This window comes from Carassius gibelio, chromosome B2 (assembly GCF_023724105.1).
Source record: "Carassius gibelio isolate Cgi1373 ecotype wild population from Czech Republic chromosome B2, carGib1.2-hapl.c, whole genome shotgun sequence".
In the NCBI taxonomy this organism is placed as follows: domain Eukaryota; kingdom Metazoa; phylum Chordata; class Actinopteri; order Cypriniformes; family Cyprinidae; genus Carassius; species Carassius gibelio.
The window spans coordinates 27,610,277-27,632,933 of NC_068397.1; the positions used below are offsets into that span (position 1 = coordinate 27,610,277).

A 22,657-nucleotide genomic window follows, 5' to 3' on the forward strand; every position below is an offset into this window, starting at 1 on the left:
GCGTTTTGATTAAGTTACAATTTATGCGTCCACATATGGAAAACGCAACTGAAAAAAAAGAAATTACTTTTACAAATGGTCCTGAATATTTGTCCATAATGCAACAAGTAAATCAACTACAGAATGGCTTTAATCCCAGTTACTGTTTTCAATTAAACACATAAAAGAGTGCTGATTTTACAGTTCAAAATCTGACATACAGAAATATTAAAATAGGAAAATATGCACTGTATTATTGCAGCTGGATCTCCTGTAAGTTTATTTTATTAATGATATCATATTTTACTTATCAAATAAGTGCACACATATACATACATACAGTAGGCTATATCTCTAAATCTCAAATGCATGAACTGAAGTATAAAAAAAATCACAGTGAATTTAAAATATAATATTGAAAGATTTTAAAAAGATTAAATTATAATAATTATTGGAATTGAAGGAAATTAAGTGAAGGTTGTTGAAAAAAAGTAGCATCTAATCTTTTAACAATGGAAATATTTCTAGCTAAAGTTAAGCTAGATTCATTAATGTTGTTAGTGTAGCCTACTACTGTACTTCAATTTTCCAGTTCTTTAAAACAATAACATTACTCAAAATTTTTAAACTGTTTAAGTTTTTAAAAGTACATTACAGATGCCTATTTATTATCTAAATTAACTGTATGATTTTTCTCCAGATGAAACATCTCTCCATCTTCCCACTTTCTCAAGCTTATTTTGCTGTCACTCTCCAACATCATGTTCTTCAGTTTTTCACTTATCTGGAAGACCAGTGAGAAAGAATCAAATAAACCCTTAATAAATAAAACACTTCATGTCACATATATATGCCTCACATCTGTAGCCCTAAATAACAACACAATTATCAATAATAATGATGATTATGATTATATGAGTGGTGCTTTTTGGGTTTAAGGAAATTTAATACATTTTTCTTCAGTCGTTTCTTCGAGTGCATATACTGTTCTTGGCAGAGTGTGTTGTTACACCAAAATGTGACACTAAACACAGTTTAAGGCAGATACAAACCTCATTCATAATGGCCGTCTGTAGTGAAGGATCATTCAATGCACATATTCCCTTACATGTGACTTTCAGTCTCACAATTTGTTTTCTCTTGTCATCTAGACAAATACATGAAGTTATGCTCAACATAGAATATACAACAATAAAGCAAACATATTTCAGTTGTTTGTGATATCTGTTGTAAGAGTAATCTACAAACCATTTTCTTCCCCCTCTTCTGTTGTTTGTAACTGTTGCATTATGGGGAGTGTGAAATTGTTTATTTTTCTTCAGTAGTTTAATGTATTCACTGTATATTGTGGGTAGGGTAGTGATGGGTTGCTCTATGTACAGTATTATATGTATGTAGTTATTGAGACTAAACTATCGTTTTGTAAGTGTTCAAGACAAATTTCCTTCTGGATAATAAGTTAATCTTACCTTAATAATTTAATTATGTCGGTGAAACTCACCCCCATGGCAGATAAAAGGCTGCTTGAGATCACAGCTGTATTGAGCCCATTTCCCAGAATTGGCTCTTGACATGCCAACACAGTCACCAGGTCCTGGATTCAGGAATGGTTGATCTGCTGCCCAGTGTCTGAAGGAGCGACTCCATTTATCAGACCATTCCCAAGAGTCCAGGAACAGACCAATCCAGATGTAAGATCCAGATAAAAGAATTTGATTTGTCTGGTTATTTTCTGAAAAGTTGCGGATGGTGATCAGGTCTGTGTAATACTGTCTACAGTAGCTCTGAGCATCACTCCATGCTTTTGGGATTTTTACTAAGATGTATCCAGAATTTCCTTTTGAGAGAGGCAAAAATAGTATAATTTCTTTGCACTTCTTTTCCAATTAAACTGCACAATAATACATTTTAAATAATAAGAAATTTACCATAGCACATAAAATATTGATTAATGGAACATGACGCATCATGCCAAGCCCCGGAATAAGTAGCAATACAATTTCCATCCCCATCTGGCTGTCTTGAATCCCAGTTATAGTACTGAGAAGTGTTGTTTTCTCCATCAGACCAAACCCAGCGTCTCTGTGTCCCCCTCTTCAGTCCAATCCACACTGATCCACTGTATCCAGCATCCACTATATTTACCAGCCTGTTCACATCATCCATGCTGTCTGCAGTAGCCAGATCAGTGAATCTCTCTCTGCAGTAACTCTGAGCCTCTGGCCATGACATTGCTTTATTTATATAGAAGTACGGACGAGAAAGACCAGAACTGCTCCAGAAGAGCCCTGTTGAAAATCAACATATTAAAAGTGAAAGTGAAAGTTAAACCATGTATATGCAAACACATCACTACAGATTACAAATGATCACACCAACCTGACAGCAGAAGCAGCACAAACAGACTCCCGTCCATGACTGTACACACAGATGCTCACTGGTGGATTCTAAGAGAGGATCAGGTGAATTTCATCAAAGTTTACACTGCAAACATGAGCTGGCTACATACAGTAGCTTTGTATTTAGCCATAAGATCCCGCATCTTAGACAGTAGCTACTTGATAACAATAGCATAGCACTAGGAACACATGGGTTTGATAGCCAGGAAATGTATTAACTGATAAAATACGCAGTGTAATAAGCAGAGTAAGTTGCTTCAGAAAATATGAATAAATATGATATTAAAAAGCTCTCAAGTGAGTGATTTAACTTTCCAAAATACTATAAACATACAAAGGTATATTGTACATAATAGAGCTGTGATTAACTATTAAAAATAAAAGTGAGAGATAAGCTCTGCAAGAGTTATCTTGTTACTTAAACTGATGATGGTTAAAACTTTCCTCCGGGCAATACTTCTACCTGCTGTACAGAACAGGTACTGCAGGGGAAAGCAGAGCACAACCTAAAGCTTTTTGTTATGTGTAACTTGGCTTGGGGTTCAGAGTATGTATCTGTTTCACATTAAATTCACATGTCTGATACAACTATGTGGTCTTGTTTCATTAAAAAAGTTTATTCTTTTTTTATTTGCCCCCCCAAAAAACTTTAAGTGAAATGTTCACCCTGTTGTATCATCTTATCTAATCTAATCAAAATATGCATGCAATATTTTTTTATATCAATATAACTTTGTATTAAAATAAAAAAATAGCTATATATGTCATAACAATGTGGACAAAGAGATGAATAAACACATTCAGACATTCAGCAAAATGGAGCTAAACACACAACAGCAGTAAGAATATTTATATTTATTGAAATAATGATTTCTGAACATTCAAGTTCTCCTTATCTACATTTTTTTGTTGCCTGTTTCATGTTAATGTTAAACTCATTAAAAGCAAAGTGTAACATTGCAGCAGTAAATGCTGCACAGGATGATTTTGTGTTGATTTACATGAAAGACACGAGGAGCTTTGATATTCAAATAGCTTATTCTCAAGATGATTTTACATATTGCATCACATCAATACCAGTAACAAAATGACTCATCTGGAAGATAATTTGACTGAGATTTTAGTAAAAAACACAAAAACGTTTATACTTAAAAGACCAAATAATTTTAAGGGTTGCAAAATATTTCATGTCTCACATTAGTGAATTGCTGGGCACAATCAAAAACAATTTTATATTAATACACCGTAGATTATTATCAAATAATGGATGCAGTTGCTATGCAGTGTTAATTTTGACAGGCATTTTTGATTTAGTCTTATTAGTCACATTTTAGTCATTTGAGTCTTTCATAGTTTTAGTTCACGAAAAAGTCATTGCATTTTTGTTAACTTTTAGTCATTACTTTTAGTCAAACTGCAATTAGCAACATTTATTTTGGTAGCCATTTTATTTGGAATTTTCAAACAAAAGTAGTCATTAATTCTCTCTTTAGACCAAATCAATTAAGCTTAAGAGAAATTTGAATCAAGGATTTAACTGGAATAAATGATGACAATTTTCATCTTTGGGTAAACTATCCCTTTAACAGTAGTGAAAAGGGAGCAACTTATAAAAAATATAGCTGTTCATATACAATATAGATATTATTAATAATTTATACATTTTGAAAAAGCGCAATAAGACAAATACGAAAGAGATAATAATTACAGTGTTTACTTAACATTTGTACATTTATTTAAAATCTTTTGTTGGTTAACATTGATGACAAGGATATGTACTCAATTAGGAATGCTGTCCTTTTAAGACGGAAGGCATGCATGTAATACTGATACACTTTCAGTGTTCACCCACCTGTGAACGTTCATTTAATCCAAAACTGACTCTATTTACGTGAGATACTCTACACACGACAGACATCTGGACTGCTTTGTGCATAATGTTATTAGTCCTCAAATTACATTATAGTCCCGTCTTGTCATGTTAACAAAGACGTGGCATAAATTTCATCATAGTTTTTATCATCAGCTATTAGTTTTAGCTTGTCAACGTCCTCTTCTTAGTTGCTATGACTTCACTAATAGAAAATATGGACATGCACAAATTTATTGTTCAATAAAATATTAGGCCAATTAGGCAAATTATTGATATTTATTGGGCACCCCTAGGTGCAACCACTATTTTCATTTAAAATATATTTTTTCTTTTGCACAGAGCAAGAAAACCTGCTGATTCAGATTCTTCTAGATCTGTAATTTATGGTCCACTAACATAAACACAAATCAAATTTTGGCTAGATGTGATCTTTTAATTTCTTACCTGAAAAACTTTTTTTTTTTCTTCTTCTGTAAATCCTTTATATTTTTACACTGAGACTTTCAGCTTCAACTGACACCTGAGGAGGTTGGTCGACACATTTAAGAGTGATTTTACCCCTGTAGCTCATTTCTTATTGGTTAAACTGATGATGTTATAACTCAACCCATATTTTAACACTCCCTGCTGTCTCCAGGTAATTTCACATAAACACGCCTCTAAACAGTCTTAATGGGCGGTTCTTGGACAAGACCTTTAGCCATTCAGTTTAACAAATCCCCTGCCCCTAGCAGATTTGAATATTAGACGTTTTGGCAAATGTGTTAATGCTTCCAGCTAACATTTAACACATTTCACTACATAGAAATTTCACAGATTTCTATAGCCTGTAAAACCTGGAAAGTTAAGACTACTCAAAACATTTGTGGAAACTTATTGTCTTAAAATACTTTACATTTTTTTTCTGTTAATAAAGCCTACAAGAAGGGCGGGGCTGAGAGCCATGGGAGCCAAGCCAAGTCTCGCTTCCATGATCCCACCACAACGGTAACACAACACTACAAAACCAATATAACAGAAACATATGTAAATCATAACATAGCACAACATTTAAGTACTAACCTACTGTATGTCTCTCCATGTTATTCTTTTGTAAGAAAAAACACAAAATAACACTTAATTTCTATATTTTTTTTCATTGTTGGCTGATGCAAAGCATGCTGGGAACTAGAAAACGCAATAATTTTAAGTTCACCTTACTACAACAGCATTTTGAGTTTACAGAACTTATTCCAATTAAGTCCAATGAACTTTCATTATTATTTGAATGACATTAACTTTCATTTTTTAATAAATTTTCACTGTTCGGTTTTACAGTGCACACCCAATTATACTTCTTACATTTAAAAATTGAGTTTCAGAATGAGATGAGGACACTCACCATAACATATATTCTCTCAAAGAAAAAATGTGATATGCTTCAAGTAAAATTATATTAATTTTTTTTTATGACAAGACAACTTTGATATTCAAAGTGCTCATTTTCATTTGATTTCATCTTAGCCTGTTGTCACTGGTCAGAAGATCTTGTCCTAAAGAGATCATGTGGAATATACAACAATGAGTCTGAAATTTTTGTATGCGTTTTTATTTTTAATGCGTTTATTTTTTATGCGTTTATTTTTTTATTTTTGTATTCATCATTCCTTCACTGTAAAAAATTTTGCCGTTAAATAACAGTAATTTTCTGGCAGCAGGGGTGCCAGTAAAGTACTGTTAATTTACAGCTCTTAACCATTAATTTACCACTCTTATTTTTTAACAGTATTTTACCGTAAATTCTACCATGGAAATTAACTCCACTCCCACTGCTTCAAACAGTTTGAGTTTTTAAAACTAGCATTCCTACGATGTTAGTACTATGAACATATTTCATTTGAGTCCACTGAGAAGAATTATTTCTTACACTTAATGTGCAGTAATAAAGTAACTAAATACATGACTTTTACTCAAATCACTGCGGCTCATTGTCAGCTGTATTACACATGTATGTGCTGAAATACTCAACACAGAGATCATCACTGTATCAGCAACTCCACATTTACTGCCTTTATATAAAGCAGCAGAAAACCAGAATGTGTGGCTCATCATTGACTGAAGCACCAGCTCTACTCTCCAGCACAATGGTGAACAACAAAACTACATTAAACTAAACGATCTCTCTTGTGCAAACACACATTAATACAGTCAAGTTCAGTATTTACTCTCATTATCAGTGTATGACTTTGCCTATTTTTTTTCTATGGATGTTCACAAATATTTTAGTTAAATTAACTTTTTTTTCATTTGGTAAATCTGACGTTTACATTTTACAGTATATTACTGTTTTTCCTTGACTTGACCAAGTATCCCAGAGTGCAGTCTGGACGATGGGGCGGGGCGACACGTTGGGGCGGAGCGACACCTGTCACCCCGCCCACCTCAGCGGTTATTGGTTTATGATTAAGATGAGCTTATTGGTGTACAGATGAGTGACGATTTTACAGCTTATTGGTATAGAGAATTATGACGCTATTAGCAGGATTGGAATGCGGAAGTAGACACTCAGATGAATAAACTTTTAATATAAGTTAAAAAGTGAATATAAATGTTGTGTTTTTGCATTTATTGTTGCATTTCCAAAACATCCCGTATAAATACAAAGAGTTTTGGATTACGACGAACAGAATAAAAATAAATGGTCTACTCCCTCAATGGCTGTAGTGTAGACGCTACCTCGGCATTACTCGCTGGTTTGAAAATGACACGGCAATATTATGCGAAGTATGATTATGTAGATAGTCATGGAGTACCTTGATTTATATATTCAAATTATATATACATACATACATATATATCTATATATATATATGTGTGTGTGTGTGTAACAAATTGTCACCAGTCTCTGAACGTCACCAATAATATTCTGAACATTCCCTTGGCCCCTACGAAAATTTACCATGGTTCTGCTACAGTAACTATAGTAAAACTATGGTGTTTCTATAATTACAGCTCACAGTAATTAATATGCCAACAAATATTTTTACTACAATACATCCATGGTTAGGAACTATAGGAACTATACAGGTTCTAAAGAACTTGCCCAAAAACACTTGTTACTTTCTGTTATTTGTTTTCTGAACTGCACTACTGAAAACCTCATTAATCCTCACAATCCTGTCACAACTAAATTAAGAATCCATTATGAGCAATGCATAGCAAATGATGTTATCATCAAATATGAGAAACCTTAAAGAATGATAGACTGATGTAAATGACTGAAACCTGTTGTCATGCACGTGTTTTCCATAGCTTTTTTATTAAAACATTATACATTGCAAAGTTTAACTTTAAATGACATCAATTAATACATCAAAACCAGTTGATCTCAGTCCATTCTCTATTTCCCTTCAATTAACTTAACACACAAATGTGTTTCATGCCGCAAAAAAAAAAAAAAAAACCAGTCCTTGGAACAAAATCCTGTGTAAACAAAAGCCCAGAAGATCACCACACCGGTCTCTTCCCTGTACCCTGGTGGGTTAAACTTGAAAAGGGCTCTGCACTGCAAGCATTCCCTGATGCTGTACATCCGTCTGAACTCGTTCCCGTCAGGAGACAGGAGGACAATTCTTCCAGTTGGCCACAACTTATAGTGTAAAGACAAAATACATGAAAGATAATAATAATAATACAAAAAAAGTTTAACTGCCTTCTACTACAAAATTAAACGGGGAAATCTTACTGTCTAGCCAGGCAAACTGTGCCGCTTTCCGAAAAACTTCGGAGCACATCCCTAAACCATCTGCAAACCAGAGTAAGTGTCAAATATGCAGAGTCACCCGCCGACAAAATAACTTCCCTGAGGATTTCCAGTGGAAGCTGTTGAATCAAAAACATACATAGGTTTATTTATACATGTATATAAAAGTTATTAAACATTATATAAACACTGAATACAGACAACCTTGCTTTAAAACTCTCATTAAAAACTCTATAGATTGTTGTCACAACTGCATACTCATTCTTTTATAATAACACTAATAAAATGTTAATATATACAGTACTGTGCAGAATTATTAGGCATGTTAGTATTTTCACATTGAAAAAAAAACTGTTTTAAGACAATTATTTATATATTTTGCTGTTGTGTGTCAGTAGGATATATTAGTTTACATTTCCACACATTCATTTTGGCATTAATTGTAATAATCCAGTGAGATATATTTGTATGCATGATCCACATGAAGATCTTTTACATTGAATATAAATATTTCTGTCTTATATGGTGAACAAAATCCACATTAGATCGCAAACAGAAGTTATTTAAAAAACTCGCTGAAAATGAATTAAGCTGAAATGTTTTTAAATGAATTTGATGCTGATGTTAACTGATAGCTATATATGAAATAATCCACAGTGCTGACCAATATAGTACTTGTACATAATACCAATTTCACATCTGAACAACTATGTAGCTGTAATAACTAAAATACCTCTGCATGTACACACATATGTAATTATTAGTTCTTAATGAATGTATGTGCACAAATAACCTGCTTTGCTGGACTCTGCCTGAAGACATGGTGAATGGTGAAGTTCCTCCCCTCAGAGGTTGAGCTCTAAAAGTACAAATGTCAAGAGGTAGGTATATTGCTAGATATAGTACAGAGTAATGTTTCATGTAGCAACATTCAAACAGCTACATACATTTGCAGAGTAAAGCTGTCCAGAGCCCCTTTCACACTGCACGTCGGACCCGCAATATTCCCGTAACATTGCCTGGTCGCCTTCTGTGTGAAAGCAACCACGTCCCGGAATTGATTACCGAATCGAACCCGGGTCGGGGACATAGTAACATTGCGGTAATCGATCCGGAACGAGCGCTGTGTGAACAAAAGCCAGATCTAATTCGGTATCGAAGTGATGACGCGCGTTATCGCGCGACTCTTTTACCGGCTGTTTTGAAGGAAGATCAACATTCGCGACGAAAACATATGTGCAAACTGTAATGAAGCAGAGATCAGTTAGTTCCTCACTTTCCGCGCTGACGCAGAGATCGTTTGCTTACTTCAGTTAAAGTATAACGTGCCTAGCGTTGTCGACTCGTACATTACACGTCACGCGCTGATGTCACGTGTCGTTACGGGATCTTCAGGGGTTGTGTGTGAAAGCACGCACATATACCGGGTCATCACTGGCAGTGTGAAAGTGCCAAATCTAGCGACCAGGGAACAATTACAGGAACACTTACCCCCTGTATTTGCCGGAATGGCAAATACAGGAGAACAGAACACCACCACCTCCTGATCATGTCATCCTGAAAAATAATAAGAATAATAGTATACACACAAAAATCATGCATGTCTGTTCAAATAACTTGACAAATGTGATGCCATACCTCTGTAAAATCGAACCTATGAACTAAAGCCATGTACAGAGTGTACTGTTACTATCCACAAAGAACAATAAAATGAGCAATTTATAACAATTATTAACAATAATTATTCAAATTGAACGTACCATGGATAAATAAATGATCGAACATCACGTTTCATATTATAAGATGTTTACACAACCACTTTTACTCACCTCAAGCAATCAACGGAATAGCGTTATTACTCTGCTGCTGTAGTTGCCACCGTTCTGTTTGTTTCAACGCAAACTGCCCCCTGCTGGCTCGGAGGAACATGTCAAAGGCGGGGAAAACAAATATGGTGTCGCCCCGCCCCATCGTCCAGACTGCACTCTGGGGTTACTCGACTTGACGGCAAAAAACTGTAGAAAAACACTTTTTTTTGCTGGCAACCATTAATTTACGGCAAGAAACAATAGAAAAACTGTTTTTTTTACAGTTTGTTTCCTGTAAATTAATTACAGTTTATTACTGTTAAATTATGTTTCATGCTGTTTTTTCTTCATCTTAAATCTTTAACCCTTTAAACCCCACAAGAAAATCCTCAGTTTTAAATGAACACTTATAATGTGTGCACACTACAGAGTGTTTGAGTAACACTGAATCAGTGAAGTTAATGAGATAATTCGGTGATTAATTGATGATTGAGCATTAGTGATAAACACCTGCAGAATCACTGAAGGAAAGAGAAACACAAGATCTACAAATGACTTCAGCCACAGCCTTAAATGAAATCAACTGAATAAAAGAATACATCAAATCTCTCAAGATCTGATTAAACAACTACTAAAACAGCTTCACCAGATTCACATTACTAACCAGACTGACTTTATTTCTGTCAGATGTCTACAGAAGAACTTATGGAGAGTTAAATAGGTTTAGGTGTTTTTTTTCACTACCATGATGGAGATCAGTGTTTACTTTAGTTGGGCTCTTGAACGTGACTTTTCAACAACTAAGGTTTTTTTTTTTTTTTTTACATCCTGTAACAATGCGTCTTTGGAACTTGTTATAGCAAAACAAAATCTGATATTGTTGTTTATAGATTGACAAGAACAAATACTATTATTTCTGATCTAATCCCGTGTCTTTTCTCTTATTGAATATTGATACTACTGTTAAGAAAATTTCACTCATAATAAAAAAAAAAAACCTTAGCTGAAATTTAGACAGAAACATCAAGAATCAGCGTATGAATCACAACAATGGTGACAATCCACAAAATAAATGAAAAGATCAGTTCTGAACATCACAACACATGCTACTAAAACTTAAAACAAATGCAAAATTATAAGCACATAAGAATTCAAGAAAATAAGTGAACAATTCAGGGGCATAATTTATTCATGCCGCAATGCATGCTGGGAATCATGGATGAGTTTTATCCTGTGCTGGTACCCAGCATGCATTGCATCATGAACCTTTTGATTGTCACCATTGTTGAGATTCATATGCTGATTGTTGATTTCTCTCTTTGAGTGTTGTGGGGACTGCTGCCCGAAATACTTTTTAACTAAAACTAGTCGTTAAATCCATAAATACTGGTTATCACACTACTTTTCAATCTCACAAAATTGAAGTGTCATTCACTCAAATATTTCAACACCAAATTAATATTTGATTATCATAGTAACACTTTAAGTCAGTCTAGTAGATCATGCCTGTTAGAAACAACCATAATCACTTGACTATCAAAATTAATACTGCTGTAACAGATGCATTATAAAGATACAAATACAGCAATAAAACAAAATTTAAAGTGCAAAAGTCAATGGTCAGGAGCCCAACTAAAGCAAACACTGATCTCCAAAATGGTGACGCTAAACGAAACAGTAACATTATCATCTAAATCTCTTTAATTCTCAGTAAGATCTTTTGATCTCTGTTCTCTGATCTGACAGAAATAAAGTCAGTCTGGTTAGTAATGTGTGAAGTTGGTGAAGCTGTTTGTTGATCGTTTAAATCTTTAGTTGATTTCATCTAAGGCTGTGGCTGAAGTCAGTTGTATTTCATGTGTTTGTCTTGTTATGTTTTTTTTTCTTCAGTGATTCTACTCATTAACAGCAGCTGTTGATCAGTGTCTGAATTCACTCATTAGTGTTCATTCTCTCTGTCAGGAGGATTATATTAGTAAACTCATGTGGAATAGTGAATGAGGGTGTAGGGTGTGATTTGAAACACAGCCGCTGAGTGTCGACTTTGAACGTTGTTAATTTACGATATATAGCAGCAGGCTACTTCTCGAAAACGATGAATATTACCCAGAATGCACTGTTTTAATGAAAAACAGTATTTTACTGTCGAAATTTGGCCGTTTTTTAACAATTTAAAAATTTAGCGATTTTTAACAGTGTTCCTATCAAAATGAATGCTATGTATGCAAAAATGCAGAAAATCGAACCTGATCAGAATTTTTAAATGATGGACGGAAGTTTCGGAGGCTGTGTGTAAACGTGATTGACACATCGTGAGGTTGTATTTATTTTTTAACGTGCAAAAATGTAGGACTCAGTATGAAATTACCTTGAATCAAAACACTCCATGAGTCACATAACATACACAGCAGAATAAGGCAAATTTGTATGTATGTATGTTTGTTTATATATAAAACGATTACAAAAGGTATACATGTTAATATTTTCATACATAGATATGCAGGGCCGTGCACAGACCTTTTAAGGGGCATGTGCTGAAACTGAAAAAGGGCACCCCTCTCCCTTTTTTATATCAAGATTATTTAGTAAGCCTGCATAAAAAGAAGAAATGGTCACATCTTTATGACAAATTCATTAACACAAAATAATAGTCTCAAAAGCTTTAGATTTATTCATGATTGATAACAACCATAATAATAATATTAGATAACTAGATTATATAGATAAACAGGGTTTTAAGGGCTTCTTTAAACCTAATTACAACAGCTCTTGTGTACTCCCTCTTTTTTTAAATTGCATTTATAGAAAAAAAAAATACTTGACTCATACATAAACATGTTAACCAAATAATACAAATTAGCTTATAAAACCAAACAGAAACCAAAATCTTTTTTTATTGAACTTTATGCACTTTTTTATGAACTTTGCAAAGAAATAAAATATATATATTCTTTTTTAGCTTTTCTGTTTGGTTTTATAAGCTAATTTGTATTATTTGCTTAACATGATTATGAATGACATTGAGAAGAGGGGAAAGTGAGCAATGAGTCTATACGTATACTAACCCTGGAACATAACCTGCTCCGGAGCAGGTTAAGTTTAGAGAGTGAGTTGCTATGACTACTAACATACCCTGAAAGTTACCTCTGTTTTTGGAACCCAAAGTTGATGTTATCCGCTTACTTACTCTTAAACATACCCGGGTATGTCACATAACCTGCTTTCTGGAATACCCCCCTGAACTGTTGATCACAAAAACAAATTACATTTTAAAATATATTCAAATAGAAAACAGTTATTTAAAATTGTAAAAATATTACACAATGTTACTGTTTTTGCTGTATTTTGGATCAAATAAATGAAGCCTTGGAATGAATCATGAATTACATGAATTCTGCCTGATAAAATATAAAGATTAGTTACTACTGTAGTAAAAGAGGACAAGCGGAGAGTATACCATAACGTGATTAGCCTAAATGTTAATAAAATAAGTGTATCAGGAATCATAAATCAAAGAAGAAATTTCTTAGAAATATATGTTATCTAGGTGACTAGGATCACTCGTTGCTTTGTCTAAGTTCCAGTATGAAACAGCGCGGGGCGCAACTATTATGATTTTCCGATGGTAATATATAGTTTTTGACCAGCGAATGTGTGCAAATGTGATTTTTATATTTTTTTTGTCCGTCATTAAAACGGCGACGGCGCCTGCAATCAGTTCAATGGAAGAGCGTGACGTCACGGACGGGGTGACGTAGCGACCAGGAAGGTATAAAGGCACGTGCCACGCAGCTGGCTTCAGCTTCGAGTAAGGAAGCAAGCGCAGGCAGGGGTGCCAGGAGTATGGCTCGGCGACGCAGCGTCTCGTTCCCTCGAGGAACTAGGGTTACATACGTAACCTAGGGACGTTCCTCTTCGGGAACTCGAGCTGCGTCGAGCGCTTTTGGGGAACGATGTGCCAACGCTGCCAGATTACCAAGCCCCTGCCTAGTGTGTATCTGAAGAGCACAGCTTAGGACGAGAGGATAGAAGAGCCAGGAGCGGCTCGCATATCGAGATTGTAATATCTGGTGAATGTAGAGGGCGTGGACCACCCGGCAGCGTTGCAGATGTCCAAGAGGGACACACCTGCTAAAAAGGCCTTAGAGGCAGCCATACTCCGCATAGAGTGAGCCTTGGCTCCCAAAGGAAGTGGAAAGACCAGAGGACTCATAGGAGACGTTGATAGCCTCGACTATCCAACGACTAAGGGTCTGCTTAGAGGCAGGAGAACCCTTTTTAGGACGACCGTAGCATACAAGCAATTGGTCAGACTTTCTCCACAGGGCAGCTCTGTGGATGTATGCGTCCAATGCTCGCACTGGACACATACAATTTAGCTTTTCCTGGTCTGGCTCCCGAAAGGGAAGGGGACAGAAGGCCTGCAGTACGACAGGTTGTGGTGTGACAGAGGGAACTTTAGGAATGTAACCCGCTCGAGGGTATAGAAATGCTTTGGCCATACCAGGGGCAAAGTCTAGATAGTTAGGGGCCACCGAGAGGGCCTGAAGATCTCCAACTCTCTTTAGAGAGGTAATAGCCAGTAATAGGGCAGTCTTAAGTGTCAGATGTCTGTCTGAGATTTCTTGAATTCCCTGCGCCTGAGAGAGTAGATCTGTCCTGATCGGAATCTGCCATGGAGAGCCGTCGAGGAGAGAAATCAGATCTGCGAACCATACTCTGCCCGGCCAGAACGGGGCTACTAACAACAGACGGACCCCGTCCCGGCATACTCTCGCCAGAACTCCCTGGAGCAGAGCGATGAGGGGAAAGGCATACAGACGAAGCCTCGGCCAAGTCTGTGCCATGGCATCTAGTCCCAGTGGAGCTGGGTGAACTAGAGAGAACCAGAGGGGACATTGTGATGTCTCTCGAGTCAAGAGGTCCACCTGAGCTTTGCCAAATATTTGCCATATCTGCTTCACCACCTCGGGATGAAGCATCCATTCCCAGGGCCTCGGCCCCTGTCTCGACAGCATGTCTGCTCCCACATTCAATTGCCCAGGAATATACACTGCTCTTAGCGAGAGAAGTTTGCCCTGGGACCACAGGAGGATCTGGTACACCAGCTTGTACAAGGGGCGTGAACGCAGACCCCCCTGGTGATTGATATAAGAGACTACCGCTGTGTTGTCGGTGCGCACTAACACATGACAGCCTCTCAGGTCTGGGAGGAAATATTTTAAAGCTCGATATACTGCTAGCATTTCTAGACAATTGATGTGTCATGTCAGATGGCGACCGCTCCACAGACCGCGGGCAGGGTGGCCACTCATGACCGCACCCCAACTGGTGAGGGACGCATCTGTCGCTAGCGTTACACGGCGACCAAGAGCTCCCAACACCGGGCCCTGATTCAAGAACCAAGGTTTCTTCCATATGTCTAAGGCACGAAGGCACCGCCGCGTGACCTGAATAGTTCGGAAAGGATTTCCCCTCGGGGAAAACCCCTTGGTCTTGAGCCACCATTGAAGGGGCCTCATGTGCAGGAGACCAAAATGTATCACGTTGGATGCAGCTGCCATGAGTCCTAACAGTCTCTGAAACTGCTTCACAGTGAGTGACTGGCCTTCTCTGACTCTCTTGACTGATGTGAGGATCGACTCGATCCGGCAGGAGACATACGTGCCTGCATCGTGGTCGAATCCCATACTACGCCTAGATAGGTGGTTCTCTGAACTGGAGAAAGTACACTCTTCTTGGCATTCAGTCTCAAACCCAGCTCCCCCATATGGGCGAGAACGACACCTCGATATCGAACCGCCGTCTGCTCTGACTGAGCTAGAATCAACCAATCGTCGATATAATTTAGAATGCGGATGCCCTGCATACGGAGGGGTACCAGAGCCGCATCTACACATTTTGTGAACGTGCGGGGTGAGAGTGCAAGGCCGAATGGAAGTACTCGATATTGATAAGCTTTGCCCCCGAAAGCGAACCTCAGAAACTTCCTGTGTTGTGGAAGGATGGATATGTGGAAGTATGCATCTTTGAGATCTATCGTGACAAACCAGTCCTCGGATCTGATTTGAGCTACAACCTGTTTGACAGTAAGCATTTTAAACTTCAGTGACATAACTGAGAGGTTTAACTGACGTAGGTCTAAGATCGGACGCAACCCCCCCATCCTTCTTTGGAACTATGAAATACCGGCTGTAGAACCCGGATTCCCTGTCTAGAGGAGGGACCACCTCGATGGCCTCCTTCCTTCATAGGGTATTCACTTCTTGTTCCATAACCAGAGCCTGCTGGGGGCCGACGACTGTTGGTGTAACCCCATTGAATCTCGGCGGTGGACGGCCGAATAGAATAGCATAACCTCTTTCTACTGTGTGCAGGACTCATTGAGATACATTTGGCAGTAGTTTCCACGCTGCTCGATAATGTACTAAGGGAATCAGTCTCTCGAGACTGATCTCTGGTGTAAGAGGCCCCCGAAGGGGAGGCGAGCTTCCCAGCTCCGCTACGCTCATGGGCGGAAATAACTGGGAGGGACGCTCGTGGGAGACCGCTGCGCCCTGAAACACTGGCAGGGTTGGCAGACCGGCCTCCAGAGGGCACCGGGGAGAGGCGGGCACCGTATAATGAGGTGGATACCGCTCTGACCCCGTAGGGGCTACCCTCGAGGTCACTGGAGTACTGGCGTCAGGACCTCTTCGTCGAGGACTTCCTAGCTTCGATAACTGTACGGAGATCAGATTTAACTCCAGGAGCCCCCGACTCAGAGCGGCGCTCTGCTTTTGAGCCTCGCGGTATGAGGAGCCTGCTAGTGGTGTGAGTATCTCCCGTCCAGATAACCCACAAGAGCGATGAGGGAGGAAACTCTGGAACGCCGCCGCCTGCTTACGGGCCTCCTGGAACCTGTTGACGACAGTATTGACTGTGTCGCCGAACAGGCCCGAGGCTTGGAGCGGGGCGTCCAGGAGGCAGAACCTGTCACGGTCTTTAATTTGGGACAGGTTCAGCCATAAATGCCTCTCCGCGGCCACCAAGGCTGCCATAGACCGCCCAATCGCGCGAGCAGTCTCTTTGGTGGCGCGGAGGGAGAGAGGTCCGTCTAAGCTTTGCAATATTTGCTTTGGACACTATTGGTGATGTCATCAGCATGACTTGTCATCAGCATGACTTAGGGAGCGAACGCTGGCGCTGTTAGCAGCCGCTGCTCTGAGGAACTTTGAATGATATTAACTTTTTTAACTTTTAGATTACGTTTTTATTTCACTGTGTTTTATTTACCTGCCTGAAATACATACATTTTTTTGGATGTTTGTGCACGATTTTGGATTCACCAAGATTCACTGAGATTTTGCTGTTACCTGACCTGAGACTGTTGCCGGCATTGCTGGATTCCTGCTCACCTGTCGATTTGGTTCGAGGCTGCCGGTCTTTTCTTCTATCTTCTTTCAGCTGCGGCAATGATGATCGTTAAACTGACTATCTGGATTTCAATTGTGTGGATTGTCCTTTGCTCAATCTTTCATCCTGTGTATCCGCTCAATCAATACTCGGTAGCGGAATTGTTGCAGCTACGCGTGCACTACGGCGAGCCTCCGTCTTCTTTAAACCTACATCAGGATATTGCTTTTACACCACGCCGTAAATATGTTCATCGTGGATCTCGCCGGAGTTTTAAGGTTGTCTCTCCAAGTGGAATTCCTTCCATTTGGTCCACGAGGCCTCGTCCTCCAAGGAAACATGTTCGGACTATTGATCACAGTGTCTTAGTCAAGCCACCTAAGACGATCACTTCTATCGATGGTAAGAACGATCTTTCATTTGGATTATGGAATATTCGATCAATCTCTGATAAAGGTCCTTTCGTGAATGATCTGCTTTTTGATCGTAAGTTCGACTTTCTATGTCTGACTGAGACTTGGCAAAAAAGTAATGACTTTTATCATTTGAACCATTCTGTTCCTCCTGGATATGCTTTTATCTGTAAACCACGCAGTGTTGGCCGGGGCGGGGGGCTTGCAGTACTATATAAGGAAAAATGGAAAGTTACAGCTCTTCCTGAAACTGACTATACTTCCTTTGAATCTGTTGCTTTGCAAATCAATGGATTTGTACCAACTATCATAGCTATTGTTTACAGGCCTCCGAAGGCCAATTCTGTATTCCAACAGGAATTTTCAACATTTTTAACTTCTCTTTGTTCATTGTCTCCAAACGTGGTATTGGTTGGTGATTTTAATATCCATGTGGATAATACAGAAAATTCATGTTCTAGAGAGTTTTTATCATGCCTAGATAGTTTTGGACTACAGCAATTTATCAATGTCCCAACTCATTCAAAAGGTCATACTCTAGATTTAGTCTGCTGTTCAGGTGTGATTCCTGGAAATTGCACTACTTCTGACTTATCACTGTCAGACCACTTGCTGGTGTCTTTTAATGTTTCTTTATCTGTGTTCAAGCCTAATTTGAGTCGTACAATCACATTTCGTAATATTAAGAACATTGATCCCTCAATCCTTGGGGAATGTTTGTCCACACTTCCCCACAAAGACCTTTCAGGGAATCCTGAAGATTTAATCCAGCATTATAATGACAATCTTCAAATGATCCTCGACACTTGTGCTCCATTGAAAACCAGGAATGTTTCGTTTGTCAACTCTGCACCCTGGTTTACATCGGATCTTCGTCTGCTAAAAGTCAAAGGGCGTCGATTAGAACGCTTGTACTCCAAGACTGGACTTGTAGTTCATAAAGATTTGTATGCTGATCACATGCAAGTTTATAAGACTGCTCTTTCCACAGCGAAATCAGATTATTATGCAGGTTTAATTGGATCTGGTATAGGAAACCAAAAATCTTTATTCTCTGTGATTAACACTATTTTAAAGCCACCTGAGTGTTCTAACGGGGATATAAACTCTACAGAATTGTGTGAAGCATTTATGCTATTTTTTAATAAGAAAATTGAACACATCCATCAGCAATTGGTTTCACCAAACCCTGATCGGAACAAAACTCATTCTAGCTTTGCGCCATCTCCCTTATTTTCATTTTCTGTTTTTAAAATTCCAACAGTTGAGGACATTTGTTCCATTGTACAAAAATCTAAATCTGTCACCTGTCAATTGGATCCATTACCGACTCACTTGGTTAAAGCTGGTTTATCATTTCTTTCCTCTTTAATCACTGATATTATGCATGCATCACTTCTTACTGGCACTGTCCCTACTGCACTTAAAACTGCTGTTATAACGCCTATTCTTAAGAAACCTGGGACAGACACAAAGAATTTTGCTAATTTTCGACCTATTTCAAATCTTCCGTTTCTGTCAAAAATCCTGGAAAAAATTGTTGCTCATCAGCTCCGTGAACATCTCTCTTGCAATAATTTATATGAGCAGTTACAATCAGGGTTTCGTGCTTTTCACAGTGTTGAAACTGCACTTGTAAAGATTTCTAATGATCTATTACTAGCGGCTGATGCTGGTCTTCTATCAATACTTATACTTCTTGACCTTACTGCAGCATTTGACACCATTTCACATCCCATACTTTTGAGCAGGCTGGAATCTATTGGAATTACTGGTATGGCTTTAAGCTGGTTTGGTTCTTATCTTACAGATCGCATTCAGTTTGTACAACTTAAACAGTTTAAATCAAAACCCACTTATGTTGTCATGCTGTTTTAGGACCTCTTCTGTTTATTATTTATCTTTTACCTATTGGCAGCATTTTTAGGAAATATGATATCCACTTTCACTGTTATGCTGACGACACCCAACTTTACCTGTCTTCTAAACCTTCTTCTAAGTTTCCCTCTTCTGCTCTTGGTGAGTGCCTAAGTGAATTAAAAGATTGGTTTTCAAGTAATTTTCTACAATTGAACAGCAGTAAAACAGAAATTCTTCTTGTTGGTTCAAAAAATACAAGAAGTAAGTCGAATATTTCTTCTCTGGAAATAAATAACTGTTCTGTTCCTCTATCGAATCAGGTCAAAAGTTTAGGTGTCATTTTTGACACAACTTTGTCTTTTGAATCTCACATAAATAGTGTGCGTTCTGCATTTTTCCATATTCGCAATATAAGTCGTCTGCGCCCTGTCCTTTCACTCAGGAGTACTGCTACGCTTGTGCATGCTCTTGTAACATCAAGAATCGACTATTGTAATGCTTTGTTTTATGGGCTTCCTTCCAAATCTCTTCATAAATTACAGTTAGTACAGAATGCTGCAGCTCGAGTCATTACCAAAACTTCCACTTTTGAACACATTTCTCCTGTTTTACAGAAGCTGCATTGGCTCCCGGTTAAATTTCGTGTGAATTTTAAAATTTTACTTTTAACTTACAAAGCACTTAACAATTTGGCTCCTTCATATCTCCAAGATCTTCTTCATATACACACTCCTTCCCGCACTCTAAGATCTGCTTCTGCACTTACACTTGTTCAGCCACGCACTCGGACAACTTCTCTGGGGTCACGAGCTTTTGGCTTTGCTGCTCCCCATTTATGGAACTCTCTTCCTGTAGAAGTTCGCAACAGTTCTAGTCTCTCAGTTTTTAAATCTCGTCTTAAAACATATCTGTTTAGGCAGGCTTTTATGTGATTTAATGTTTGTTGTTGTACTGGTTTGATTGAGTAATGTCTTTTTTTTTATGAATTGTGTAAGGTGTCCTTGAGTGCCATGAAAGGCGCCTTTAAATAAAATGTATTATTATTATTATTATTATTAATATCGTCGGACTTGATCCCCTCTCCCTCATCTACATCTCTCAGCAGGTCGGCCTGATATGCTTGAAGGATGGCCATGGTGTGAAGGCACGCCCCTGCCTGATCTGCTGCCATATAGCCCTTGCCCACTAAGGCTGATGTTGTTCTTAGTGCTTTAGTAGGCAAGGCCGGAGCCTTCAGAGACGACGCTGAACCGGGTGAAAGATAGCCCGCAAGCGTCTGTTCGACCCGTGGCATCACTCTGTACCCACGCTCATCGAGCCCTGTCACATTCCCATAATACTGCGAATCAGGGCCGAAGAGACGGGTGGAATATGGGTGTTTCCACGACCTCGCTATTTCATCGTGGAGGTCGGGAAAAAAGGGAAGGCTCCGGGCTGGAGGTGGTTGTCTGGGCCTGAGATACCGCTCATCGAGTTTACTTCTCTGCGGTTCATGTTTTTTCTCTGGGGGCCAGTCTATATTTAACTTCTCGACTGCGTGAGTAACCACCTCCAGCAGCTCCTCATATTGGGGTGAAAGGGGTAGCGAATCCCTACCAACTGTCTCCACATCCACCTCATCAGACGAAGAGAGGTGGAGTGTCGACCCCTCGCCCTGGGGGGAAGAAACCGACGAGCGTGCTTCCGATCCCAGGGTTTGGGCGCCGGATCTAGCAGATGAGGAAGGAGATAAGGACTGGCCCGTCTCCATTCCCTCTGCCAGATCCACCTGCGAACCCCACGAGTGCAGCAGCTGCTCTGCCTCAGCAGAAGCGGGGCCAGAGCCGCGGGGAACGCTGGCGAAGACTCCCTCCTCGAAGAGAGCCCTCCGGGATCGAAGCGTCCGCATTGGCAATCGTTCACAATGCGGACAGAGCCCTCCAGAGCCGACTCAGCGTGCTTCGACCCCAGGCAAACCACGCATAAATCATGTGTGTCTCCAGCCGTGATGTAGCGCTGGCATGGGGGAACACACAGTTTATAGCGCGATTTGGTTTCGCCCTTCAAATGTCTGGTCTTCGCTTTAGACTTAGGCATCTTAGTCTAATGATACTGGACAGACAACAGTAAATAAGACTTACAAGACAGACTTATGAACATGCACACACAGAGCGCTTGCTGAAAGACGCGAAGCTGAAGCCAGCTGCGTGGCACGTGCCTTTATAGCTTCCTGGTCCCTACGTCACCCCGTCCGTGACATCACGCTCTTCCATTGAACTGATTGCACACGATATTCAGAGTTGTTCTTGCCAAAGGCGTTCCCCAAAAGCACTCGACGCAGCTCGAGTTCCCGAAGAGGAACATAGGAACAATGGAATAGTTTTTTTTGGGTTACACCAAGCAGGCACGTGCACAGGTAGGGCTCAACCTGTGCAGAGCACATGCCCTTTTTGTCCTTACACTCCAAAGTACCCTTTTTTTGGTGGTGTTTTTTTTTATCAACGCTATTGGTCACGTCTGTCTGTCTGTTTTACAAATATTTAGCAAATGAAAGTTCTTAAAACGAGCTTGTGTAAATCTTATTAGATCCTCAAGCTATCAGTAAGCTTAGTAAGCTGATAACTCCGCCCCCTTTATATTCATTGAATCAACTGAAGTTCCACAGCAGCCGCACAGTAGACAACAGCTAAGCTGAACAAAGTTTTGCGAAGGGTAAATAAATATCTTGTTGTTTGAATAAGTACTATTAAATATTATGTCTATAAAGGCTCATATTTTATTTATTTGATGTATGACTGACTGAGACACGTGGGACGTCGCCTGAGAGAGGGCTAGCATTTGCCATCTAGTCATAGCCAATACATAGCCAACACTTAAATAGCCTGTGCATACAGTAGCATTTCATCTTTAATAAAATGCGATTTTGGCCAAATGCATTTTACCACAGGAAAAACTGAGCGCTCCGTCTATTGAGATTGAGGAGTCACGTGCCGATTTGGGTTGATTTGGGAGGGGTCTGAGCCGGTCAGCCCTGATGGCAGGATACGCTATCTGTGGCCAGGGGCAATGCCTTCAGATCTTCACAGAGGCACGACTAAACATTTCAGAGCGCTTTCATTTTTGCCCATTTATTTTGTCGGCGGAACAGATCGAGACGGATCTACAAATATGCGAAAGAAAAGGAAGAAAGTAAAGCAATGCAAAAACAT

The 22,657-nt window shown here is 39.1% G+C and overlaps 1 protein-coding gene and 1 long non-coding RNA gene across 2 annotated transcripts in view; both read right to left on the bottom strand.

Annotated features, from left to right (window-relative positions):
- Nucleotides 1-446: 446 nt before the first annotated feature.
- Nucleotides 447-22,657, bottom strand: part of LOC127950653 (C-type mannose receptor 2-like) — a 28,813-nt gene continuing 6,602 nt past the window's right edge. The window contains exons 3-7 of the mRNA XM_052547808.1: nt 5,113-5,131; nt 1,977-2,251; nt 1,481-1,795; nt 1,032-1,126; nt 447-763 (exon numbers count right to left, since the gene is read on the bottom strand). Of these exons, the coding sequence (XP_052403768.1) occupies nt 641-763; nt 1,032-1,126; nt 1,481-1,795; nt 1,977-2,251; nt 5,113-5,131 (827 nt within the window). The 3' untranslated portion in view covers nt 447-640. The remainder of the gene's footprint in view (nt 764-1,031; nt 1,127-1,480; nt 1,796-1,976; nt 2,252-5,112; nt 5,132-22,657) is intronic.
- LOC127950372 (uncharacterized) lies at nt 7,412-8,958 on the bottom strand. The gene is made up of 4 exons (XR_008152440.1): nt 8,941-8,958; nt 8,787-8,852; nt 7,976-8,112; nt 7,412-7,879 (listed from the first exon to the last, which is right to left on the bottom strand). It is a non-coding gene; the product is annotated as an uncharacterized LOC127950372 (long non-coding RNA).